Source organism: Simochromis diagramma, unplaced genomic scaffold (genome assembly GCF_900408965.1).
Source record: "Simochromis diagramma unplaced genomic scaffold, fSimDia1.1 OVJJ01000816.1, whole genome shotgun sequence".
Lineage (NCBI taxonomy): Eukaryota > Metazoa > Chordata > Actinopteri > Cichliformes > Cichlidae > Simochromis > Simochromis diagramma.
Window position 1 is genome coordinate 19,549,317 of NW_024386908.1, and position 27,293 is coordinate 19,576,609.

The following is a 27,293-nucleotide window of genomic DNA, read 5'->3' on the forward strand; positions in this document are numbered from 1 at the left end:
TTACGGGGCAGTAGCTTCTGTTTTAGTCAGTTACAGCTGCGACAATGCGGTCATAACAAGTAACTATGGATGGGAAATACAAGAAACAAGCCTCCTTTACTTTAGTTCTGATCAGTCCAGAATACCATTTTAATGACTTCCATCTCATCAAATTTATAAATAAGAGAGAACATTAGGGTCATCAACAAAGAGTCACTTATGGAGTTATTGTTTTGCAATGGAACTGAATCTAAAAGTTCTTAACTGCAACTCTAACAGCCTCAACTTGAATTACATAAAAAACACACAATCAATTCAAAACTGTTCAAAATGACGAGTTTGGTGACTGCAAAGAAATGCAGGGATCAAAAAGCTTTTATTGCTGCAGCTTAAACATGAACAAAGTTCCACAGCAGTACGGCTCATCCACCCTGCCAACACAGTCAGACTATCTGAATCCACTGAAGCACCAGAACAAATGCCACGGTAGTTCGTGCTACAAATAAAGCAAGGCAGCAGCTACCTGCGACCACAACACCGAAAGTCTTGTGAAGCTTTGCTCTGAGCATTCATCAGAGCAGCAGGGTGACCGGCTAATGTGTTTTTTAGCATCTCAGTTAGAATTCTCCTAAACCTCTACTCAGAATTTATGCATCGCCATCTCTGTCTCGGCTGTTTACTTAACCGTGTATCTCAAAGTTGGAACTTGGACACTGACTAGAACATTTGCTGTGTTTACTCTGATTAAAGTTTGGCTTGGCAATTGTGAATGCAGCTGAGACAGAAGCTGTCTGCAGTCAGCACGTATGCGATTCAAACTGAAAATATATTCCAACACAATAAATTTAGAGGTATGCGTGCCAATTAGAGTTCCTGAAACTTTCTAAAGTCCCAGTTGTTCAAAAGTGTCTGAGTGTGGCTCTTTCTCTGCATTTTATGACCATAGCAGCAGCAGGAGGAATGTTTTTAATGGAGCTTTTTAATGGAATCAGAATTTCTCACTTAGGACCCAGAGAGTGTCCCAGTTAATCCCGCAGACATGCCTTATCTGGGCTTTTAGTTTTATTACCTTCCTGTCCCTGCAGGAAGGTGGTACTGCAAATAAGTCACATCAAATACTCACATTCCTAAAAATGATACCAGACTTTTGCTATACCGGTAATTTGTTGCACCGGGGCAGAGTGGCTTCAGTCAGTGTGATGGTGTGATATTGTGTCCCTGCCCTGTAGGATTCCTCCTAACATCCGAGACATAGTTTACTGCACCGGAGTCAGCCTGATGGACGAGGATGTGTGGGAGTTCATCTGGATGAAGTTTCACTCTTCCAACGCCGTTTCAGAGAAGAAGATCCTGCTGGAGGCTCTGACCTGCTCAGACAACACTTTCCTCCTCAACAGGTAGACATGGCTCGGCTGTCTCTGTCATTGCAGCTATTGTTTTAAAAAACACAGCTATCTCATTGAGTGTTTGTGAGGTTAAATTGCAATTCATAAAGTCATATGAATCAATATCATTGATCTACCCAACAAATATGCCCTGTTGGGGCCCATGTGAGGGCAAGTTTGGGCAGACCCACGCACCCCTAATACAAGGGATCATTGCATAGTTGATTTGGCAGATTTTTACACCAGATGCCCTTCCTGACACAACTCTCAAAGGATTTAGGTCTCCCACATCAGGCCCGCATGGATTCTATACAGTATAACCATTTGTCTGTGTCTTTCGAGATGGTCACAGTGATAGACTGACCCAAGAGTCTGAATTCTGCTTCACTATTTTTTATGTTTTCAGGAAAGCAACAGCAGTAACAAATCTTCCCGTATGAAATCCGGATTTTGTGACTGAAACTGAAACTTGAGCCATGTACAATGACTCTGTGCTGGAGGGGAACATAGAGACAGGCCAAGTGTGTCTGAGCATCACATATACGAATGACAGTGGTGGGATAGCATCGTGAAGTGAGATTAAGTTAACCTGTTAACATCCACTGGCATTTGTTTGCCTGTCAGGCTGTGCCAGTATCACAGTCACATCGTGTAATCTGAATATTAAATAATTCTGCATTGCTGCTAATTTTAATCAGTTTCCTGCTGTGATCTTAATTCACATCTGGATTATCTACCTCCTGCTGTTTGTCTTTAATTGCATCTTACGTACATGTTCTGCAAATGTCATATAATATTAAATTGTTAAGACCCTCCGGCAGATATGTAACAACATTCACATTTATTTTGAGCTGTAATAGGTGTCTGTGTAAGAGGGACCAAAAACAGACACGTGGCAGACGGGCAGGATGGAATAAATAAATAGAACTTTAATATAAAAAAAAAAACGTACTGAAAATAAACAGAACGTGCTGCCGGGAACAGTTTGGTTAAGACCAACTTAGACTGGGTCTAAAAAAACATTATCAGACCAAGAAATGAAGGTAAAAGCCCAAATTTGGGGGACAGCGTGGAAAAAATGACTTTGTTCATATTTGGAAAATGGCTCCGATACTGCAGAGTTGTGTCTGTACTGGGCTGTATTAGAATATGACAAACAAACCAGTGAACAATAAAAAATAAAAAGGTGACTAAATCCTACCTGTCAGGTGAGCTCTGTTAATTGGCGGCACACTGACAGGAAAAAATTGCAAATTGACAGAAAGGTGTGTGCAGTGAAAAGATGCCTGGGGGGCGTTACATGTGCTGAAATCCAGCTAGGTTTGTGTGTGTGTGTGTGTGTCTGTACAAGTGTGTTTTTGTGTGACTGTCTATACATAACACTGTATTTTATCAGGGGCAACTGCCACTATCGCTCATTGAGAAAAATTGCAAGGATGAATTACACACACACTCGTGGTAAGACCGATCAGTGTGTGTAGGTGTGTGTCTGTGAGTGTGTGTGTGTGTGTGTGTGTGTGTGTGTGTGTGTGTGTGTCTCAGGTATTGATTTTATAACCACAGTAAACTGTTCTGCAATCAGAGAGGTGGTACTGTATGTTCAGATTGCAACACACACACACACACACACACACACACACACACACACACACACACACACACAAAACCACAGCTCAGAAAGAAGCTGATTGGTCACACAGGAAATGGTTTCAGCAGAGGGATTGTGGGAAAAGAGAGAGAAAATTGATTTGGGGGTTTAATGAAAAGATGGCAGTTACAAACAATGAGCCAAGCAACACACACACACACACACACACACACACACACACACACACACACACACACACACACACACACACACACACACAGAGGCAGTGAAGCAACAGAAAATAAAGAAAGATGAAGGTAAACTTTGAACATGACGTTGGATGATTGAACATAAATTTATGAAACTCTTTGGCCTGCTCAGTTTCACATCTCAAAGAAAAAGAAAAACTCTCAATTTGATACGTTTACACATCCAAAAGATCGCTCTGTGAGTGATCAACATGTTTCTGTAAATCCCCTTTAAATTCCCTCCAATCCCCTTTAAGCTGGGAGTAGCTCACGTGAGTGTTTCAGAGGACTCTTTCTTGATTTGGCAGAAACATCCTCCGGCAGCTCTCAGGACAAAAAAAAACTACAAAATGACAGCTTGACCTTTTCTAGCCAGATTACATGAGCTGTTGACCCTCACGCTCCTAGCGAGTGACACACGCGTTAGACTTCACACACTGCGACTCTCACACCAAATCCAGAAAAAGAGGCTAAACAACTCTTAATATCTGAACACAAAATACACTTTACAAGTTCCAGTTGCCAGAGGTGCACAGAACTTTCTATGTGAGGTTATTAATCCATGTATGACAAACCTTTAACAGGAGGTAACAAAGTTTATTGAGCGACTTGTAACTTTAAAAGATCCATATTTACATACCACATTGTTTTTTCTTAACTCTTTACTTCTTGAAAGCTGCTGTCATATTTCATGCATCAGGGAAGGCAGATGGGACAACACTGTGGAAGAGTGTGAGCGTCGTCTTTAAGGGTTTTATAGTTAAATTCAAAGTCAGTATTTGGAGCGAATTTCAGTCTTTATTAATGTTGTGATCGTGCCAATATTTGTTGAGCATGTTAATGTGTTAGCATATATGGAACCTATCAGCTCTCCAGGTAGACTCGGTACAGCCACATTCCAACATTTCCATCCTTTTCTTTGTGTCTCCAAGGCTGTTGAACCTGTCTCTGACCTCGGACCTGGTCCCAGAGCAGGATGTGATTGATGTCATCATCCACGTGGGTCGAAACCCTCAGGGTCGGAACCTGGCCTGGAGGTACTTCAGAGAGAAGTGGGACATCCTGAACGCGCGGTAAGAGACATGAACGATCAGAAAAGCACTCAAGCGTCTTCAAGTTCTTTACATGTAGCACCTGAAATGCCGTCTCTGTCTTCATTTCTGTTCAGATACGGTGAAGCTTTGTTCATGAATTCAAAACTCATCAGTGGAGTCACAGAGTTCCTCAACACTGAGCGAGAACTCAATGAGGTGAGTGAAACAAGTGGTGGTCTAAGATCAGATTTGCACACTGTTAGATGTCTGCCTCACCACTACATATTTCAAATACAACGAGGGTTTCTACAGACAAAAACATGGCTGCGCCATGGGCTCCCCCGTGTCACGTATTGTAGCCAACCTTTACATGGAGGAAGTGGAAAGAAAGGCTCTTGGCTCTTTTAAAGGGAGAGTACCCAGCCACTGGTACAGATATGTAGACGACACCTGGGTCAAAATCAAGACACAAGAAGTGGAATCCTTCACTACTCACATTAACGCTGTGGATAAAAACATCAAGTTCACCAGGGAAGACACAAAGGATAAGTGTTTGCCCTTCCTGGACTGCGCTGTGCACATTGAAGAGAGTGGCAACCTCAATATTGAAGTTTACCAGAAGCCCACACACACGGACCAGTACCTCCTCTTTGACTCCCATCACCCTCTGGAACACAAACTTGGAGTAATTAGGACCCTACACCACCGGGCAGAACATGTTCCCTCTAAGCCTGAAGGAAAAAAGAAGGAACACACACATGTAAAGGAAGCACTTAAAACATGCGGTTATCCTAATTGGGCTTTTATAAAGTCAGCAAAGAGGCACAGAAAAGAAGATCAGACACCAGTGAGGGATGATAGGAAAGACAGACGCAACAACATTGTCATCCCCTATGTAGCCGGTGTATCAGAGAAACTCAGGAGGGTTTTCTCCAAGCATGACATCCCAGTGTACTTCAGACCCAGCAACACACTCAGACAAAAACTGGTTCACCCGAAAGACAAAACTCCTAAACACAAATTTAACAACGTGGTGTATGCTGTACAGTGCAGCGAGGAATGCCCAGACCTCTACATCGGAGAGACCAAACAGCCACTTCACAAGCGCATGGCACAACATAGAAGAGCCACCTCCACAGGACAAGACTCAGCGGTCCATCTGCATCTAAAGGACAAAGGTCACTCTTTCGAGGATGCCAATGTTCACATTTTGGACAGAGTACAGATGGTTTAAAAGATGAGTGAAAGAAGCCATTTATGTCCACTGTGAGCGACCATCTTTGAACAGAGGCGGTGGTTTACGACACCAACTGTCTGCCATCTTTAATCCAGTTTTGAGATCCCTTCCCAGACACCTTAACACCCACTCACATCCTGGGCCATCTGATCTCAGTAAATCAAATGATAGGGTGGGGCCAGGTTTCACAATGAGCTCACCCGAATCACCCTGGCTGATTGTTACCCACACCCGTTTTCAGACCTTGGCTCATGTGATTAGGTAGAGGATCATCAGGGGGTCCTTTGTCCCTCTTTGGGGGGAAACGCCCACTGGTTTTAAATCTGGGACTCTCCACCATTGACCCTTAGAACTGAAGAAGCTTCTCAGATGAGAGGTGAAACATCTTCAAGCAGCTTAAAGAAGTGCAGACGCTTTTCTTTCAAAGCTCCTTCGACTACGATGACCTGGGTGACTGAGAACCTTCACAGACATAGAAACAAGTGGTGTTGTTTTTTCTGTGATCAGTAGACTAAAGATGTCATCCGATAGAAAGTGACATCTGGGGTGTGAAGCTGCTATTTTAAAAAAAAAAAAAAAAAAAAAAAAACATCTTTCCTGGCCAAAGGTCTATTCCTCCCAATTTTAGTTTCACCTGAAAACCATCAAATCCCGAAGCCATCAAGTGTCAAACTGGCACAAAATCAGATTTAAAGACATCAAGATGTTCACTAAAGTGTCACAGTTGACGATGGCCAACCGTGGGAAAGTGAGGAAGGAGGACCCAGGCGCGGAGCTCTGAATATCAGCAGTGCGTTTATTCACAGTGAATGGAAAAAAATAACAATAAATCCCCGTGCTCTCCCCTGACTCCCACGTTACGTCCTCTGTGAAAAGTCCGTGTCTTAGTGCCCTCCGCTCCCGTGTCTCAGCACTCCCCGTGCTGGCTGCTGTAAACTTGACCGGAAGACTAATGTGGAGTCTCACGCAATGATCCAGCGTCAGTGGACGTTCCAGCACTCTCCTAAATAGCTCCCCCGACGAGCCCTGATCAGCTGCAGGTGTTTGGCAAAGGTCTTCAGAGGTGGCCCGCCTTCTACCAGGGCCACACCCACCAGGCCTAAAGGTGCTACAGGAAACAGCTGCATATACACACACATACACACATACCTGCCTATATACCAATGTGGACACAGAACATATGTGTGGCAGTATCACATATAATATAACACAAGTCCATAACACCTCAGGGACCCCCGATAGCTCAGATCCAGGTCCCTGACATAAAGTTACTTGTTGTGTAAATTTAATTTTCCTGTGATAAACTCTGTATAAAATGTGAATGCAGCCACTATGACATCACACATTTTAAAGTTAGCAAAGTTAGGGTAACTTCACTAACTTTCTAACTTTAAGTTTTAAGAGTTGAGTATTTTTGTTGTTGTTGTTGTTGCCATCTTTAAAGGTGATGAGTGAGGAGGTGGTCTGTCTGAGAATCCCGCATGGTAACACACCAGTGAGTGCATCCTGTTTAATTTCAAAAGATCTCCCTTTTATAAATTTCCCTCCTCATTTGATGAAGGTGAAAAACTCACCCATATGCTACACAGAGATTTTGATGATGAGCCAAAATGTTGTAACCATTCAAAGACAACTATTCTTTTGGATAATTTCTGAGACCGAGCCAGTGTGTTCTGATATAAAACAGACTGACCAGTTGGGACCGAGTTACTCTTTTGTGTCTTTTATGAAGTTTAGCTTCTTCTTCCTGATTTTCTTTCACCTGTGTTACACATTTGTTTAGCTTCTTCTAATTAACTCTGTCTGTACATATATCCTGAGTCCTCCCTTCATCCTTTCTTGGGGCATCCGTGTTTTTCCCACTGTGTTCCAATCCATTTTCCTCCCTGCTGTCTTCGTCATGTTCTCCTTCCTTTGGAAGTTTGGATTACTTTACTGTTTCACATTAAAGACTTTGTGACTCTGGACTCTTTCATTTGGCCTAAATAAATGAAGGGAAATTAATTCTTCCATTCAGAGCAAGAATAAATAAATCTATACCCTACCAGAAGGAAGATTAGCATGTTTTCTACATGCCAGTATGGGAGCTTGGAAATTAACAGGACCTTGAAATTAATCAGTGTGTAATTGTGTTCTCGAGAGGCTCAGAGCTGGATCAATATTCCAAATTTACTGTTGATTACTCAGAGAAAATAGAGCTTGATAAACAACATTAATCGTTCCTCTGTTGAATCATCTCACAGCTACTACGCTTGTTGTTTGATATGATGAAAAGATGGAAATCAGATATAATTAAATATAAAATTAAAGAAGAGAAAAAAGGTCGTAGGTGTTTCTGAATAAATCTGTTTATTTAAACTTTAGTGATTAATACAGGGAGTGCAGAATTATTAGGCAAGTTGTATTTTTGAGGAATAATTTTATTATTGAACAACAACCATGTTCTCAATGAACCCAAAAAACTCATTAATATCAAAGCTGAATGTTTTTGGAAGTAGTTTTTAGTTTGTTTTTAGTTTTAGCTATTTTAGGGGGGTATCTGTGTGTGCAGGTGACTATTACTGTGCATAATTATTAGGCAACTTAACAAAAAACAAATATATACCCATTTCAATTATTTATTTTTACCAGTGAAACCAATATAACATCTCCACATTCACAAATATACGTTTCTGACATACAAAAACAAATCAGCGACCAATATAGCCACCTTTCTTTGCAAGGACACTCAAAAGCCTGCCATCCATGGATTCTGTGTTCAGTGTTTTGATCTGTTCACCATCAACATTGCGTGCAGCAGCAACCACAGCCTCCCAGACTCTGTTCAGAGAGGTGTACTGTTTTCCCTCCTTGTAAATCTCACATTTGATGATGGACCACAGGTTCTCAATGGGGTTCAGATCAGGTGAACAGGGAGGCCATGTCATTAGTTTTTCTTCTTTTATACCCTTTCTTGCCAGCCACGCTGTGGAGTACTTGGACGCGTGTGATGGAGCATTGTCCTGCATGAAAATCATGTTTTTCTTGAAGGATGCAGACTTCTTCCTGTACCACTGCTTGAAGAAGGTGTCTTCCAGAAACTGGCAGTAGGACTGGGAGTTGAGCTTGACTCCATCCTCAACCCGAAAAGGCCCCACAAGCTCATCTTTGATGATACCAGCCCAAACCAGTACTCCACCTCCACCTTGCTGGCGTCTGAGTCGGACTGGAGCTCTCTGCCCTTTACCAATCCAGCCACGGGCCCATCCATCTGGCCCATCAAGACTCACTCTCATTTCATCAGTCCATAAAACCCTAGAAAAATCAGTCTTGAGATATTTCTTGGCCCAGTCTTGACGTTTCAGCTTGTGTGTCTTGTTCAGTGGTGGTCGTCTTTCAGCCTTTCTTACCTTGGCCATGTCTCTGAGTATTGCACACCTTGTGCTTTTGGGCACTCCAGTGATGTTGCAGCTCTGAAATATGGCCAAACTGGTGGCAAGTGGCATCTTGGCAGCTGCACGCTTGACTTTTCTCAGTTCATGGGCTGTTATTTTGCGCCTTGGTTTTTCTACACCCTGTTGACTATTTTGAATGAAACGCTTGATTGTTCGATGATCACGCTTCAGAAGCTTTGCAATTTTGAGACTGCTGCATCCCTCTGCAAGATATCTCACTATTTTTGACTTTTCTGAGCCTGTCAAGTCCTTCTTTTGACCCATTTTGCCAAAGGAAAGGACGTTGCCTAATAATTATGCACACCTGATATAGGGTGTTGATGTCATTAGACCACACCCCTTCTCATTACAGAGATGCACATCACCTAATATGCTTAATTGGTTGTAGGCTTTCGAGCCTATACAGCTTGGAGTAAGACAACATGCATGAAGAGGATGATGTGGACAAAATACTCATTTGCCTAATAATTCTGCACTCCCTGTATTCTTTCGACTTTCCTGTTGGTATGGTAACCGCATTAGGTTTGGCTGTCAGTGAAACCTCTAAACAAAAACATCATGAGTTTAAATTAATGATGATTCTTTTTAGTTTGAAAAGGGTCTTAGGGTGAGTCACACAGGAGAGGGAAAGTGTAAAGATAACAGAAAGTGAAATCATAGCAGAGACGAAAGGTAGAAGGAGGGCGCAGAGGAGTGCTCGGTTAACGATATGAACTGTAGTAAAGTGAGCCGAAGGGATGGATTTCTGCCCGCGCTTCACTGAATCTGTCAAACTCCGAGCAACATTAAGTTTCCTTTTTGGCTCTCAACTTAAAAAAAAAAAATTAATTCACTTCTTTCAACAAAGTTTCTCTTTTTGACCAAAAAGAAAAAAAACACCTTAATGTTGAAAACCTGTTAATTTACAGTCCTGTAAACCAAAGTCTTCTTTTGAAATCTTCACTTTCATGCTGGAAATTTTATGTGTAATTATAAATTGTTGAAAAAAAAAGTAATTTTCAATAGTTAATTGATGCCTTTCAAAGACAGTATAGCTTGAATACATCACATGTTCACATTCAAACATTTTTCTTCAGCTGTGTTTAAACAACAAAGTCTTCTTTATATAAAACCTCAGAGCTTTTTGTATTTCAGCTACTAAATGGCCAAATGTATATGCATGTGCCTTTTTATTGCTTTGTCCAGCTGCCTTAGTTCCACTTGTAACAAGCAAAACAAATTGTTAAAAAAAAAAAAGTTTCAAACTTGGATGCAGACCATGATCTCCTAGCTAATAAATGTGCGACCTAAGACATCACCATCCCTCCCTCATGTGGACTTTGGAGGCTTTTCAGGTAGGACCATTATCTCTCAGCAGCCATTATTGCTGCATACGGTGCATGCACAGTTGTTGTCCAATCATCATGGGCACGAATGCTGTGATTTTGGACATTTAATGTGTTTTAGGCATTATTTTTCCAGGGTGGAGTGATTGTACAGAATACATAATAACTTAAACAGGAATTGGGTCCACATGTTTGAATTTATTATAGATTTTCTCAAATCTATGTAGGGTCAAAAGTGTAAATGCAGAGTCAAATATAAATAATATGTACATTCCAGTTAACATTTCCTTAGTCATCATGACTGACTACAGTTGGTCGTTTCTCTTTGCAGCACAAAAAGGATTTTTTGACAGCACTCACTGGATTGACCAATACTCAGAAAAATGGGAAAGTCCAAGAAACTCAGTGAAGATCTAAGAAAGGAAAATTATGTGAGGGTGACCCAAACTGTCACCCTCACGTGAGAGGAAATTGGTTTTGATGTTGGGAATCATGAAGGCTCAAGCCTCCCATGAATGGAAACTGCTGGAACACCAGTGTCACTGTCCACAATGCGGTCACTTTGACAACACCATGGACTGACAGGGTGCTGACCAAGAAAGAAGCTGTGACTCCAAAATCAACACCTTCAACCTCGACTGAAATTTCGAGCTTCCCACGTGTACAAGTCAAGTGCTTACGGAAGAAAGGTTTGATGGTCAAATGAGACAAAGATTTAGCTCTGGCCACAGTGAACTGAAATATTTTAGAGGAGTAAAGGTGAGACTTTGAAACCTAAGAACACTGTACCGATTGTCAAGCATGGTGGTGGTAGCATCATGCACTGGGGCTGTTGTTCTGCACAAAGTGGATGAAATAATGAAGGAGGAGGACTACCTACAAATTAGATGACTGAAATTTGAACACGTTTGTTATTCCAGCAGGACAAAGATCTCAAACATACAAAAACTGTTGTTGGAATGGATAAAGTTGGCTAAAATTAAGCTTCTGGAATGGCCTTCCTAAAACCTTGAGCTCAACCCTAATTTAAATGAACTTTACCAATTCTACAAAGACAAATAGTTAAATATCCATCCAGAATTATGTGAGCAGCTTGTTGATGGCTACCAAAAGCATCTGGACGAAGTGCAGCTTGCAATGGGAAAGCTAACCAAAGATTAGTGGGGGGTTTATAAATGTATTTTTGGCTCAGCTGCAGGGGAAGGGTGGAGCAGTGGGTTCAGGGTGTGGTGTCAGGGGAGGCTGACACACACCTGAGCTCCGTCAGCTGATCGTGTCTCCCTTGTAAAAGATGTGCTGGGACCTGAAGTGGTGTGTGGAGTGTGCTACCAGCAGGGTAGCTGGAAATTTGCCCAGTGAAAAAACAGAGCAAATAAAAAAACGTGTGAATGTTGTTTTTTAAGATATATGCTATACAATCACACAACATTAGAAAAAGAACAGTTTGAAGAAATCATTAAAATCCAAATATTTTCATGACATTCATGCTCACAGTCAGTCTGTAAACCCTAATGATTAAAGCAATTAAATAATTGTATACCCTTTATTCTAAGTGGGCGTGTCTGGGAAGTATTTTGCAGGCTCTGAAATACTGATGATATATGTGAATCCATTATGTTTACAGTTCAGCTGCTGAGGTTTTGTTTAATTTTTATTTTATAATGACACTGTGAGGTGTGACACCGTGAGCAGAGTAGTTTCCTAGCTACCTGTAACTGGTAGCACAGGTATCTGTGTGTAGTGTGGTGCTCCACTCAGTGGAAAAAAAGCAAAATCTGTGAAGTGAATTTCAAGCTGTCTTGCTAATGACCATCAAGAATGTGTACTCACTCACCACAAGTACCATTCAAGCCAAGAGGAATGAAGAATAACTGCATTTAAATGTCCATGATTACAGTATATAATTTGAAACTGTTTATTTACCGTACACATGCCTTCCTCCGTGATGCATAAGTGAAGAAAATTAAATAAGACACTGTGAAACTATTTCAGCTGAGCTAACAAGCTATTTAATTTAAATGTAGTGAAACTGTACATATACCATGACATTAAAGTGCATCAATATAAAATACAATAAAATGTTTCCAGCTTTTGCAGGTTTACAGTGCAACTCTAAAAGAATCTGTTTGAGACATGAAAACATCATCCAGGAGTTTTCAGTTATTTGCTTTAGTATCCATCTAACTTTGTGTTAACTGTTTGCGGAAGATCATGCAAGCCCTGACCTCATTAGTTTCATCCAACACCTCTGGAGTGAGCTGGAACAGCAACTGTGATCCAGATTTATCACCCAGCATCAGTGTAGCAGCACACTAATGCTCTCATGGCTGAATGGGAGCAAATCCTTGCAGCTGGGTTCATAATTTGGTCAAAACCCTCAAACTAAAAGAATGAAATGTGTATGCTATTGTTGTTTTTTTTCCGACTTCTACTGGCAATGTATCTGTTAATTGTACAGAACACATTCTTACTTTTTCTCACTTCTAAAAGTGGAATTATGAAGCTTTCCCTTATTTATGTCATATATATACTCTCCCAGAGGTGGATTTTTATAATGGACATGCCACAAGTTTCAATTCATGCCTGAAAGTTATCAATGTCCACCGTGTTAGGGATCTCCATCCTGAAAAGTCCAGAAGTTGTTTCTTTCAGCACTGCGGAGGGGGGTGGGTGACAGCCTTTTTAGCATCTACAGGGGATAAATATTATTATTATTTATTTTCTTTCCTTTCTTCTCCTCTGCTGCCTTATTTACTCCTGTCATTCTTTCTTCCTTTAGTTAAAGGAGTTCATCCTGTCCAGTGGTGTGGGGGCGGGGCCTGCGTTGCCACGAGCACTGGAAATTGTCGAGGGCAATGTGCGCTGGCACCGCCTACACCGCCGGCAGTTCTACCAGTGGCTACGCAAACCTCCGAGTACCACCTTCGGCTAACACCATGCCAGCCAGCTAAAGTGAAGTGACTGCAAACTGACTGCTATGCTAACGCCCTGCTAGCTACCAGATGCAGTCAGACAGAAAAAAAGATGGACTGAAAGATCAAGAATACTGGGCTGACTGGTTTTGATTTTTAAAAGAACCTTGATTTCAATCTTTTTAGCTCTACTGGATTGCTTTCTTCCACTTGTGGCTGATGTGGTTAAATTGGTTTCTGTGCTATGTTTAGACTGCTTTAAGGGTAGTCACTGAGACAAGAACCAGCTCTCAGATTAAAAACTGCATACAACAAAGTGAAATGACTAAGATTTTTATAAACAACAAAAAAACAAAGTTGTATTTCAGCTAGACTTCATTAGACAGAGCCCATGGAGGACTACTTAGTGTGGTATTAGCAGTCACGGGTGTTTCTTTCTGAGGTTGACAACGCGTTTAGATATAAATGGTTTAGTGAGTTTTCCCTTTAAAACATCTAATATGACACTGATGTTTGATACTAGCTTTTCTTTTGATCAAAGAAAGGGAACACAACCAGTATCGAAAAGTCAAAAAGTTTATTCTGTTAATTTGGACATAGCATTTTCAGTGGGAGAAACATTTTGTCGCTCAACCAAGTGGCTTCTTCAGTCTCAGCCGCTCAAACCAGCGCTCCTCCCTGTCCAGGATGTGTACATCCTCATCACTGAAAGAGTGTTTACTAGCCTGTAGGCATAGATAGACTGCAAAGTCTGGGACTGACGAGTTAGCTCTTCTGTGTTGTGCCATCCACTTCGCCAGAGGTTTTTTTGGTTTCCCTGATGTATAAATCATTTCAGTCCTCCTGGCTCTTAATAGCGTACACTATATTACTCTGTTTGTGTCGGGGGACCCGATCCTTGGGGTGGACCATTTTTTGGTAGCTCAGTGTGTTTTGGGGTTTAAAATCCACAGCGACTCAGTGTTTAGAAAAAATGCATCTCAACTGTTCCGATACTTTTGACACTTATGGGATCACTACGGGTTTTGCAGTTGTCCTTCTCTCCTTGATCGCTTGGAACTTTCTTTAGGTGCCTTCCCAGCTTTGACAATTATCCAGCTGGGATAACCGTATTTTACTCAGGACCTTCTTGATATGATGTTCTTCTGCTTCCCTGGCCGCTGTATATGTGGGATGGTGATCGCTATGTGTTGTAGCATCCTAAATGACACCCAGTTTGTGATCCAGTGGATGATGAGAGTCAAACCTTAAATACTGATCCACATGGGTAGGTTTATGGTACACATCAGCTTTTAAATGTCCCCCATTACTGATGGAAATCTCACAGTCTAAGAAGGCTAACCTGTCACTTTTCATATCCTCCCTGGTGAACTTGATGTGTTGGTCCACTGAGTTAATGTGATCAGTAAATTGTGGTACGTCCTGAGATTTGATCTCACCCAGGTGTCATCCACATACCTGAACCAGTGACTTAGTGGTGTTCCAGGCTGAGACTGTAGAAGTCAGTTGGATGAATGACGAAATGTTTTTCCCACTGAAAACGTTACGTCCAGATGCAGAATGAACTGACATTAGATTGTATGGTTTCAATCACACAATGCAATGAATTGACTAGAACGGATTCAAAATAGGCCTTTCAACATATCCAGAACAAAGAAAATTTTACTCTCACTTTGACAAATCATAGGTGTAATTGTCTGCATTTTGATTGGCTGATTAAAGATGCAACTCGCAGTTTTCAGCACTTCAAGGCTCTGATCCTCACAACGCCCTTGCTAACCAAAGATCCAGAACAGTTTAATCAGTCTGGCCTGTGTTCAGCACATTAAACCGGCTGACGTTAAAAGGCAGACACCCTGGCAGTTAGGGGCATGTCGATCATTGAACAGAGCTGTAATTAACACTACATGGACTTGGTGTCTTCTGATAACACTCAGAGCACTGATTCACACTCATTAACTGTCCACAGAATTCATACCGTTCGGCCTGAAATTAAAGGGCAGCTTTTTTTTTCATGATCAAAAACTCAGCTTTTGAAAATATCAGTGGCTTCAGGAGGGGTTTGTTGGGGCCTCGTTTCAGAAATGTCCCCTGAATATAAAAAGCTCACAGCACAAAAGCTCAATCAAAATTTCCTCTAAACCAGAGAAAACACTTAATGCTGAAGAATAATAATGGTCGAGCAAAGGTCTGTTTTCTTTTCTATAAGCAAAACTGGACAGCATTTTGAAGGAGACTTTAAAAGAAGGCCCAAAACAGCCTTGGTACATAAGGCTTGTTGGGTTTAAGCAAAAGCACAGAGGCTGAATAGGACAAGATTTACAATTTCCTATAAATTAGTTTTTCTATTTAAAGTTGTTGACAGCAACTACAAAAACAGAATTTACCATGAAAGGTATTTTCCATTTGCCAATATGTAAGTCTGTATTTCTGTGCCCTCTATAAGATTAAATATGCTACCTGACAGAAACCCAAAAGAAAAAGTATTTAAATGCATTTGTTTTTCATTTGTAAAGGCAAAGAAAGCAGGAAAAGAAAAACAAATTCAAATGTAAAATGAATGCAGCTCTCATTAGCCTGGTCTGGAAAAATAGAAAATATCCAGTTAACAGCAGTTCTCTCTGAGAAAATACACTTTTGATGTCAGAGGTCAGAGGAGAATGACCAGACTGCTTTGATAGGAATCTGATAGTAAGACAACAGTAACCCGAATTATCACTCATTACTATCAAAGTATGCAGTACAGCATCTCTGAATGCACAACTAATTTGGCATTCATAGACTTAAATGGAAAAAGACTCACATTAGCATGATCCAGTTAACTTTCAAGGGGCTAATTTTAAAAATACTAATTTATAACCCTAAGCTATCATAATATATAATTTTTATTCTTTAAAAGAATCTGTGTGTTTACTTGTTTGGAACAAGTAAAAGACATTATTTTCTTTTCTCCAACACATAGGGTAGAGATTTTTTTTTTTTGGTACATGTCCTCTTAAATTAAAGACACCTGCATCCACACACTTGGCAAGCTACCAGAAGGGGTCAGGTGTAATTGTAATAGTTTCCCCAAATGCTTCCCACTTCAAATCTGTCAGCCAGAAAACCTGCTATTTATTTTGTGACCTCCTAAAGTCTGATAAACTCCTCAGAGAGATTAATTGAATGACAGATGGATGAGAATGTTGGAATCATTCCTTGTGGAAAACTGAGAGGAGCCAGGGGACTGTAAAACTGACAGAGCATCTCAGAAAGCTTTTTCTGGCTGACAGCAATCTTGGAAATTAAATCAGTGACCAAATAACAACTCAAAAAGATTTCTGTGGTTTTACAAAGCACAAAACCAGAAAGTTGTTGGACAAAAGCACATCAGCCTCAACTTCTGGACAAAACCTACAGTCAGAAATACAAGATTTATTTTTTTTGAGCCAGTCAATGGTTAGATATCAGTAAACCTGTTTTTTGTAAACCTGATGGACAAATCAGTGAGTAGAGTCAAAATGAAAGATGGTAAAATGAAATGTCCAACAAGACAGCTGAGAGCATGTTGTTTAGAGAAATGTGTTTAGTGTCGTTATATGCAGATGATGTGGCTTTTTAAACACAGTTGTACTCATGTTGATGTGACAGATTAAAGGTCATCATCAGTGGACTTATTTAAAGACAGGCAAGTGTAATCCTATAAAGTTCACAAAGTGATTTACTGATGAAATGCAAAGCTTGAGGATCCTGGCATTTCAAGATATTTGTTTGCAACGATAAGTTCTATGTTCAGGAGCATGCAGTTTGGCAGAGTTGATGCTATATGGGACAGTGTGATGGATTACAAAGTACAACAGATGGTGTACAACAGCACTGACCATACACATGGTCAGTCGTGCACGAGTGTCGTAGATCTGACTGCTTTGTGGAGCCTGTACAGATTCTGCTGCACTACAAAATATAAAGCAGAATGGAGGTGTTGGCTGCGTGACAGAAATGTGACAGATTCTACAGATCAAAGGATTTCCGATCAATGTGGATTGTACAGTATAATGGGCTCTGCACTGCTGTGGACTGTGTGGCTAAGAGTCTTGCAGCATGACGGATTTAAAAGCACAATGGACTTTCAAGGGAGTAGATTTCTGATTTTGCTTTTTTAATGTAAATGATTCTGTGGACTCGAGAGTCTTAGGAACATGAGCTGGACACAAAAATGCCTGAAGAGAACACCTGTGAAACCTTTGGAAATGTGACTTTTAAGAAGTTTTTTTTTTTTTTAAAAAAAGGACTTTTAATGTTTGTTGCATTGAACTTTCGTCCAGTGGAGCAGACTTTGAAGTTGTTCCTCTTCTCTTCGATCCAGCTTTGATGTTAATAACTGAGCCATATACAAATTAATGGACCTGCCTGCTTCTATAAAATGTGTGTCCAGTGACGTATGTTGATGTGCGTGTGTGAAGATGAAGAAAACAGCAGTTTTGGTGATGAGAGACACATTACCAGTTATGATTAAATGATTATAATTATGATGGTGGAACTAATCATGATGGTTGACTCAGTGATGACAAATGTTGATGATGTGAAAAAGCTAATTAGTATTATTCTAATTATTATACTAATTATTCAGTGCATTTTCAACCTTCATTGTCCATTCAGGGAAGTTCAGTTTACAGACACAAAGCACACAAAAAATCTGCCCTGTGTATAATAAACACTGTAAATTATCCAACTGTGATGAATTTGAAATTAAAATGTGGACTACAAAGATGTTGATGCTGAAGATCATATTAATGGTGGTGGTAATGATGAAGATGATGATGATTATGGCTTAGGACCAAAATCTGAAAGAAACAGGAAGTCCTACACAAGCCTTTAATCCTACTTCCTGTTTACTTTTCTTTGGTTGTGTTTTCTGATTGGACAATATTAAAACAGAAATGGTTACCCTTGTGTGTGATTCATTCTGTTTCCGTTCAGTACCTCATAACCAGCGAGAAGGCAAGTAGTAGGAAGGTTTATTAGTCTGAACGCACAAATCTGAGGGTAACGTCCTGCTGAGCTGTTCCTCTGAAAACTAAAGTGACCTAATAGCTACAGAAGATGGTGTTGGCATTTCAGTACCAAAAAACAGGATACAGGATCCCATGATGGAAGAGTTTATGTGCACAGTGGGTCTGAAGATAACTGAGCTGGAAAGCAGCATTGATTCTGTACTTTTTCACATAACACAACCTAAGAAGGAACTACTTTAAAAAATATATTAAGTATACAAGGAGACACTAACCTTGGACAGAGGCAGACTGCAGATCTTGTGCCAGTTTACGATCAAGGATAGTTTGTGGTACAGCAGTTTAGATCTACTTTGGTTATCGTGGTAATCCACTTTCACTTTAATCTTTTTCTGTCTTAGTCTCTTTGCTGTCTGAAGTCACAGATCGTCGAGATAAACTGCTGGGAAAGTTTTTTTTAAATTTATTTCATTTAGAGGAGCCAGGATTTTTTTGTATGTTGCCTCTATTCTATATAGGTTTCTTAAAGCTAGATTTTACTGTCCATTGATTGTATTTTTCCCTTTATTAGAGCTAAATATTGCTTAAATGTCTAGTGTTCACATGGTTTGTCTTTTCAATATGGTATTGTCAGTGCTCCACCAATCGATATCAATCAGAGGTTTCTCTTTTAGGATAGTTTTAAGTGGCAGTTGCTGCTATTTTGTCAGTACTGCACATTGGCTCATTTACACGTGGCAGTTGTTAATGAGAAGGGTTATTGTTCTGAAGCGGTGTCTAGTATCCAAGTAGTTTTCAGTGTCTGAACCTAAAACAAATAAAAAATGTACTTGAACCATCCCCACTGGACACGAACTGTTGTTTTATGGTTGACAAAGCTACTTGTGTCATCACAGTTACTGTGGAATTTGTAGGTCTTTAAAATGGGATCACAGTGGCTGATATTGCCACGGCCTGTGTCAGAGCACTGATGCCAGGAGGAATCTGACAAAACAGCATTATGTTACATTAACGAGAACATGTTGGCCGACCCTGAGGTAGAAGCTAAAAAAAATATAACAAAACAAAACAGAAATGGTGTTTCTAAGGACTCTGATCGCTCCTAGTTACTGAACCATTAACACTAAAAGTGGGGAACTTCCTTCACAAGTTATTAGAGCGATTGAAATGTCCCTGCGGTCTGAAAGTACCTTTTATGAGTAACCACTAATCACATGATAAGTGTTGCATTATTTCTCTGAGCACAGTGAACTTTCCTTTTGCTAAGACCTTCAGTTATTGACTATTTTTCTAATGTTTTTGTAGTAGTGTTACTGTTTTTAATCCACTTGGGTTAAATAATAATATAATTTTAAAATCACAGATTCTGTTTAGAGCCCTCATAGTCGAGTGAGATTTGTGCTACGTTTAAGGAATTTAGGATCAATTCCACAACAGTGAGATAAAAGTAGATGCTGACTGTTAGCTTTTATTTTCAAGCTATTTTTATGCACATATACTTTGTCAAGTTGAACATCAAATACAATAAGAGATAAGGCCTTTTATTTGGATACAGTCATTGCCTCCTTTTGTTCAGACACCATTTAGAGACCTTGCAGTTTTATTTCTAAAAGCTTTGACTCAAGGGCACCGTGTGTCTTTGTAGGATGCAGCACTGAGACCAGAAGAATAACCTTGTAAATAATCATAATCCAATTTTAGTCAGTATCCATCACTTACTGGTTTATGAGATCCACTTTTGTTTTTTTTGCCATTCAGATTTTTATTGATACCAATAAAGGAATCAAAATTGCTCAATTCCAATTTCCCGTCTCTATTACTTACAGTGGGGCAAAAAAGTATTTAGTCAGCCACCGATTGTGCAAGTTCCCCCACTTAAAATGATGACAGAGGTCAGTAATTTGCACCAGAGGTACACTTCAACTGTGAGAGACAGAATGTGAAAAAAAAATCCATGAATTCACATGGTAGGATTTGTAAAGAATTTATTCGTAAATTAGGGTGGAAAATAAGTATTTGGTCACCTCAAACAAGGAAAATCTCTGGCTCTCACAGACCTGTAACGTCTTCTGTAAGAAGCTTTTCTGTCCCCCACTCGTTACCTGTATGAATGGCACCTGTTTGAACTCATCATCTGTATAAAAGACACCTGTCCACAGCCTCAAACAGTCAGACTCCAAACTCAGCCATGGCCAAGACCAAAGAGCTTTCGAAGGACACCAGGAAAAGTATTGTAGACCTGCACCAGACTGGGAAGAGTGAATCTACAATAGGCAAGCAGCTTGGTGTGAAAAAATCAACTGTGGGAGCAATCATCAGAAAATGGAAGACATACAAGACCACTGATAATCTCCCTCGATCTGGGGCTCCACGCAAGATCTCATCCCGTGGGGTCAAAATGATCATGAGAACGGTGAGCAAAGATCCCAGAACCACACGGGGGGACCTGGTGAATGACCTGCAGAGAGCTGGGACCAAAGTAACAAAGGTCACCATCAGTAACACACTACAACGGCAGGGAATCAAATCCCGCAGTGCCAGACGTGTTCCGCTGCTGAAGCCAGTGCATGTCCAGGCCCGTCTGAAGTTTGCCAGAGAGCACATGGATGATACAGCAGAGGATTGGGAGAATGTCATGTGGTCAGATGAAACCAAAGTAGAACTTTTTGGTATAAACTCAACTCGTCGTGTTTGGAGGAAGAAGAATACTGAGTTGCATCCCAAGAACACCATACCTACTGTGAAGCATGGGGGTGGAAACATCATGCTATGGGGCTGTTTTTCTGCCAAGGGGACAGGACAACTGATCCGTGTTAAGGACAGAATGAATGGGGCCATGTATCGTGAGATTTTGAGCCAAAACCTCCTTCCATCAGTGAGAACTTTGAAGATGAAACGAGGCTGGGTCTTCCAGCATGACAATGATCCAAAACACACCGCCCGGGCAACAAAGGAGTGGCTTCGTAAGAAGCATTTGGAAGTCCTGGAGTGGCCTAGCCAGTCTCCAGACCTCAACCCCATAGAAAATCTGTGGCGGGAGTTGAAAGTCCGTGTTGCTCGGCGACAGCCCCAAAACATCACTGCTCTCGAGAAGATCTGCATGGAGGAATGGGCCAAAATACCAGCTACTGTGTGTGCAAACCTGGTAAAGACCTATAGTAAACGTTTGACCTCTGTTATTGCCAACAAAGGTTATGTTACAAAGTATTGAGTTGTATTTTTGTTATTGACCAAATACTTATTTTCCACCCTGATTTACGAATAAATTCTTTACAAATCCTACCATGTGGATTCATGGATTTTTTTTTTTTTTTCACATTCTGTCTCTCACAGTTGAAGTGAACCTCTGGTGCAAATTACTGACCTCTGTCATCATTTTAGGTGGGGGAACTTGCACAATCGGTGGCTGACTAAATACTTTTTTTCCCCACTGTATGATGTGGAGGAGTGGTGGCTCTAATCTGAGCCCCACTCGAATGATTGCATCTCCAAGGCAGAGGCCACCCATCATTCAGACACAACTATCTTCCACTGCTTGTATCTGTGATCTCACTTTTTTTTTGGTCACTACCCAAAGCTCAACACCATAGTTGGGGGTGGAGTTGTACATCAACCAGTGACTTCCAGGCTTATTCTTCACACTCAGCTCTCTCTTCACCACTATAGTTGGTCACTGCAGCCATGGCACCAATCCGTACATCAATCTCCAGCTTGCCTCTATCCTCACACATCACTCGTGAACAATACCCAGAAATACTTAAATTCTTCCACTTTGGGTAGCAACTTGTCCCTGACCTGGAGTGGGCACTCCACCCTTGTCTGCCTGAGCGCCATGGCTTCAGAGTTGGAGCTGCTATGGCTCGACACTCAGCTACAAATCACTCAAGTGCGAAGTGGCACTCCACTCGACCTCCAGCTACAGCAGGACCAAAAAGCAGAGATGAGATTCTGGCGACCAACCTTTGGTTGCTTGGCTACACCAATATGTCTGTGAAGGTTCTCGGTCATCCAGGTCATCGTAGTCTGAAGAAGCTTCTCGGATGAGAGGTGAAACGTCTTCAAGCAACTTAAAGAAGTCCAGACGCTTTTCTTTGCAAGCTCCTTTCACTTGGCTACACCAAGAAATTCACAATATATAAAATGAGCATCATTTTCTTTTAGCCATAAATACAACAGAAAAATATTCACATTGTCAAAGATCCAGTGAGCAGTCTCCATTTCTCAGACTTCTACAGTCCGACTTCTTTGTGGAACCAGAGGAGTTGCCCCCCGCCCCTTGATCCTAAACCCTTCAATCCTATTTTTGATGAATTCCACTTTAACACTGCTTGCAGTCTTGTGTAGTAGAGCGAGAACAACATTTGTCCTCCTTTGTGAGACAACTTTTCTTCTAGCTGAAAACCCAGCTTTGCTACTACAGGTGTGATTTTCATAGCATGGCAGTTTATCACAGATAGGAAACAATATCTGAAAGTATTGGAAGGCCCATGCTCTGCTTCTGCTGCAGATACATCTCCATCTGTGTATGATTACTTTATGATGCGTTCTTTGACTTTGACAGAGAGACTTACTAATGCTGACTTCATTGCAGCTTCAGCTTGCTGAGAGGAAATACATCTCAAAATCTTATTAGTTTTGCAGGGATTTCAGCTGAACCAAACAGCAAATCTAAGCAGCAAGAAACAAACTACATTTAAAAAACAAGAATCAGTAGGATATGAAACTCTGTCAGGAATATATTGATCCATACATTAACATGAAAAGCCATTTAAAATCTAGGTGATTACAAATGCAGCTCAAAAACCTTACCAGTATTTCAGCATTCAGTTCCTCTTTATACCACATTTTTCATTAACACAGCCAGTAAGACAATAAACATTATCTCTTCTTTAGAAAGTGAAGAAAAGGCCCTGCAGTTGTTCGATTTGTCTTCATTTTAGATCTGCAGGGGCTAGTTTATCCAGCCACTGGATCAGTATGGTTACCCACACTTTGTCCTTATTCTTCTTCAGATGAAGAAACAGCACAGCAACATATGGGCAAAAGGACTGGCTCATGCCTCTTTGTCTTTGAATTCAGGTGTTTTCAGTCTTATTGCCTTTACAAACATCTATGGAAGAATGGGTCAAACCTCTTCTCTATGCTGAGGTGCACAATGTCTAAACGTCTTCAACACTCAGCTGAGTCTAACTGCAGTTCTTCTTGTGCCAAATCTCCTTTGGCATTATTATCAGCACTAAAACTGTGCACTGGGAGCTTCACGCTATGGGTTTCCATGGTTTAGCAGCTCCTGTACGTATAATGAGTAGATAGCCCATTGTGTCCATTTTTCCCAGTGTAGAAGAGAAAATACACAAAATAACAGTGGGAACTTCCTGACACTGAAGAGATCATAAAATCCAAATGTGTTTTCTTGATCATTTATAACCATTGAGTCCACAGGGCTCCACAGAACAAAGGAACAAAATTAGTTTTTCATGAAATAATTCTAAATTGATATGCCTGCGGTTTTTAGAATATAAAAAAACCTTCTTCCAACATGTCCTTGAGTCGCTGGATCTTGTTGTTTTTCAGCCCACTACAGCTGTGTGGTACAGCGAGCATTCTCAGTTTGGAAGGCCAATTAGTCGGCCCAATGTCACTTCTCACACAAGCTTTGCCTTAGATTTTTGGAATTCCGCACAGGTATGGATGACAAGATGAAGAAAGTATGTGCAGATTGTCATAGTTCTGGCATATAAGATACACACTCCAGTTGTGTATCCTATATGACTGAATGCAGAAAAGGCCAAAAAACAAAACAAACAAACAAAACAGTTATATTCAAAGTGACACAGCTTTATTGTGTATTAAAACTTATCAAAATACATACCTGCATTTTGCACACTACCTAAATGCATTCAGCCTACATGGCACAAATGTCACATTGTCTGGCTTAATGTGGTCTTCAAAAGTCCTTCAAAATCTCTCAATTTTTCTTAATAACTACATTTTCTTTGCCTTCCTCTGGCAGAGCTCTGTGTCCCAGCTGCTGTCAACAGCTGCAGACATTGTCACGATAATCAAGAGGAAACAGAAGATCTCACCAAATTCACTAAACTTTTTCAGACTTTTAATAATTAAATGTTATTTTTGACTGCACAATGACTAATTCATGGAAACTCGTGACAAGTGATACTGTATCAACAAACCCACCCCACAAAAAGCACGAGCAGAAATAGTAAACTTGTATTACTACTTGTCTAGTCAATGTCACAGTGATGAGGTTGGTGGTGGCTGGTTTCCATGGTAACAACATGACTGTCAAGAGGGGCCACTTATTCTTAAATATATAATGAGAAATTACAGCTGGAAGAGAGTTTCCAGCATTTAACAATTTAGCTGAGAAGGAGAAATGAAGAGAGACTCAAACCGGCAACCAGTGCAGTGATCTATGCATATGTGTGTGTGCGCAGCATCTCCAGACTTCATCCAAAGTGATGAATGGCTCCATTGTTTTTTCCTACAGCGTCATGGGAAATCATACCGTGCATACACACTGAGAGTGCACGCTATGTGTGTGCATGTGTGCTCTTGTATTACCACTGTTGTGGGGACATAATTCTGTTCGCGCAGCTTACATTCAGGTCATTACAGATTCCTTTATGGGAAACAAAGAAAGTCTCCATAATGCAAATCATTTAATTTTACAGCAGTGCCTTGACCCGGGGTAGGTTAAAGTTATTAAACTGATTGTTAGTCTAATGTAAGTCACTGTTATGGCCTCAGAAGTGATCAAAACAAAACTGTGTGTTTATGTGTGTGTGTGTGTGTGTATGCTGAGATTAATGGTACTCGGAAAGAATGTGACACAGAGAGAAATGAGCTAAACAGATGATAAAGAGAGAGAAACAGGCACACATGCAGAGATTGAGGAGTACTTTGGTGTTTTATGAATGGGAACGCAAAGAGAAGAGAATCAGTCTGCCACTTTACTCCAAATCCAACCTAAATCTGTCAGTATGGAGCGCCAGAACTGCCATAATCAAAAATAAAGAGAAACTCTGAAATAAAATTGATATTCAGTCCTGCATTTATTTACCTTTGTATTAGTCAGGTGGGTAACCTGCAGGTCAATTTTTATAAATTAATTGAAGTTCATATATTTATTTTTGGATATTGTATTCTTCTCCCTTTGCATTTCCCCCCAAAACCTATTTATTTCTGTTTTTCTTTTAAATTTAATGACGCATTTCTGCTTCATTATGCAAATCAGGAGGCCATCAGCAGTTTGGTGCTCCATCATCAGTGACCGGGCTCACAACTTAAATGGCTGCCTTCAGTAAAGAGATTAATATAAAAACCCCTAGATGAATGTTTGCATTGTTGTTTCTGTGTTTGATCATTTTTATTATGAAAGTTTCAGTTTTCCTTTCCTGTAGAAAAAAAGCTTCATTGAGAAGGAAAACAGACAACAGCTCGATGAAGATGATCTACACTCAAGGCAGAATTATCTTATGGAGGGGGAAGGGAGGAGGGAAGGAAAGAAACGAGCAAACAAAAAAAGAGAGGAACTGATGAAGGGAGAAAGACAAGGAGAGGTGAATAGGAGGCAAGAAAAGAAAGCAAAAAAATATGAGGGAATTTGGAAAGATTAAGAGTCAAGGAAACAGGAAACGAGGCAAGACAGAGAAAGGAGATGAGGAAACATGACAAGAAATAGGAGATGAGAAACAACCATAAAAGGAAATGTAAATATGGAAGCAAATAAAGAAAGATTAAGGAAACAGAAGCAGAGTGGAAAGTACAAAAAAATAAAGAAAAAATGATGAAACAAGGAAAGACACAAGGAAGAACCTAAGAAGGAAAAAAGGAAAGAATTCAGGATAGGGATGAGTCGGGCTAACAGCAGCAGTGTGCAGATTGTTATTATTCTTATTAGTCTTGTGTCTGTACGGAGGAATCCCATTTCAGATAAAACACACACACACACACACACACACACACACACACACACACACACACACACACACACACACACAGTTTAATGAAGGACAGGAAGACAGAGGGCAGGAGAAAAAACGTGTAATTCATTTTCTGATATCAAATATAATCCATTGTTACCTTGGTAACAGCTTAACCAGAGTCAGAGAAAGTGGATTTTTTTTTCCTTTGGCAGAAGCAGTAAAATCATAAATCAGCTTTACATTACTTTACCCAACAGTTTTATTACCGACTTCATTCTGGATTATTGGATCACGTTAACGAGAATGCTTAAAGCTCGGGTGAAACATGCTCAGACTGTCTCACAGCCTTAATGACAGGTGCATTAATGAAGGTATAATACTGCAGTGCACGTGTGACACACAGACACAGTCAGGTTGATAATGCAGCCATTGTCCCTACAGTGGCACCAACAGTGTAATATGGATCCAAATTAGAAAAATATTGAGTTTTACTTCACTCATTTAGAAAAGGTCCTGTAGCTGTAGCCTTCCTGGGAGCTGCTCATCTAAACAACATGAGTGCAAAGTATACCAGTGTCAAGTTTAGTGACTAACCAGGACAAAAACTATGATGCCACTATCAATGAATGAAAATGAGATGAAAATATTCTGGAGACATTGGTTCTGAGAACCGATCAGAACTAATTACGTTGTTGTGGTGGGGTGTGGTCTGTTGTGTGGCTGCAGGGGAGGCTGACACACCTGAACTCAATCAGCTCATCATACCTCCCCTGCATCAAAGGATTGAAGTGATCCCTGAATGGTTGTTGTTGTTATGTGCAGGACACTGATGAAAAGCTGCATTCAGGTGTGTGTTAAGACCTGCAACACTGCAAAGAAGCTTAGAGTGGTTTGTGTTAAACTCTGAATTACATTTAAAACCCTTCTACTCAATGATCAGGCCCGTCATGACCTTCCGTCATCACATTATTATAACAGAGCACCTGTGAAACTTGGCAAATCTTTTCAGGCCCCTTACCTGTGGAACCAGTTCCCAGTTTGAATTCAGGAGACCAGATCTACTGTCAAGATCAGGCTTAAAGCTTTCCGCATGGATAAAGAGTTGGGGCAGGTGACCCTGAAACACCTTTTACTAGGTGAGGCAGATACCTTCCCGAGCTGGTTCTGCTGGAGGTCTCTTCCTATTGAAATTGAGATCTTTCCCCTCACTGTGA

At 40.6% G+C, this 27,293-nt stretch overlaps 1 protein-coding gene across 1 annotated transcript in view; it reads left to right on the forward strand.

Moving 5' to 3' along the window:
- The window catches only part of LOC120736018 (thyrotropin-releasing hormone-degrading ectoenzyme-like), a 258,235-nt gene extending 244,635 nt beyond the window's left edge, over positions 1 to 13,600 (forward strand). The window contains exons 17-20 of the mRNA XM_040035942.1: positions 1,209 to 1,376; positions 4,133 to 4,273; positions 4,369 to 4,450; positions 13,010 to 13,600. Coding sequence (XP_039891876.1) covers positions 1,209 to 1,376; positions 4,133 to 4,273; positions 4,369 to 4,450; positions 13,010 to 13,162 — 544 coding nt within the window. The 3' untranslated portion in view covers positions 13,163 to 13,600. The remainder of the gene's footprint in view (positions 1 to 1,208; positions 1,377 to 4,132; positions 4,274 to 4,368; positions 4,451 to 13,009) is intronic.
- Positions 13,601 to 27,293: the final 13,693 nt, after the last annotated feature.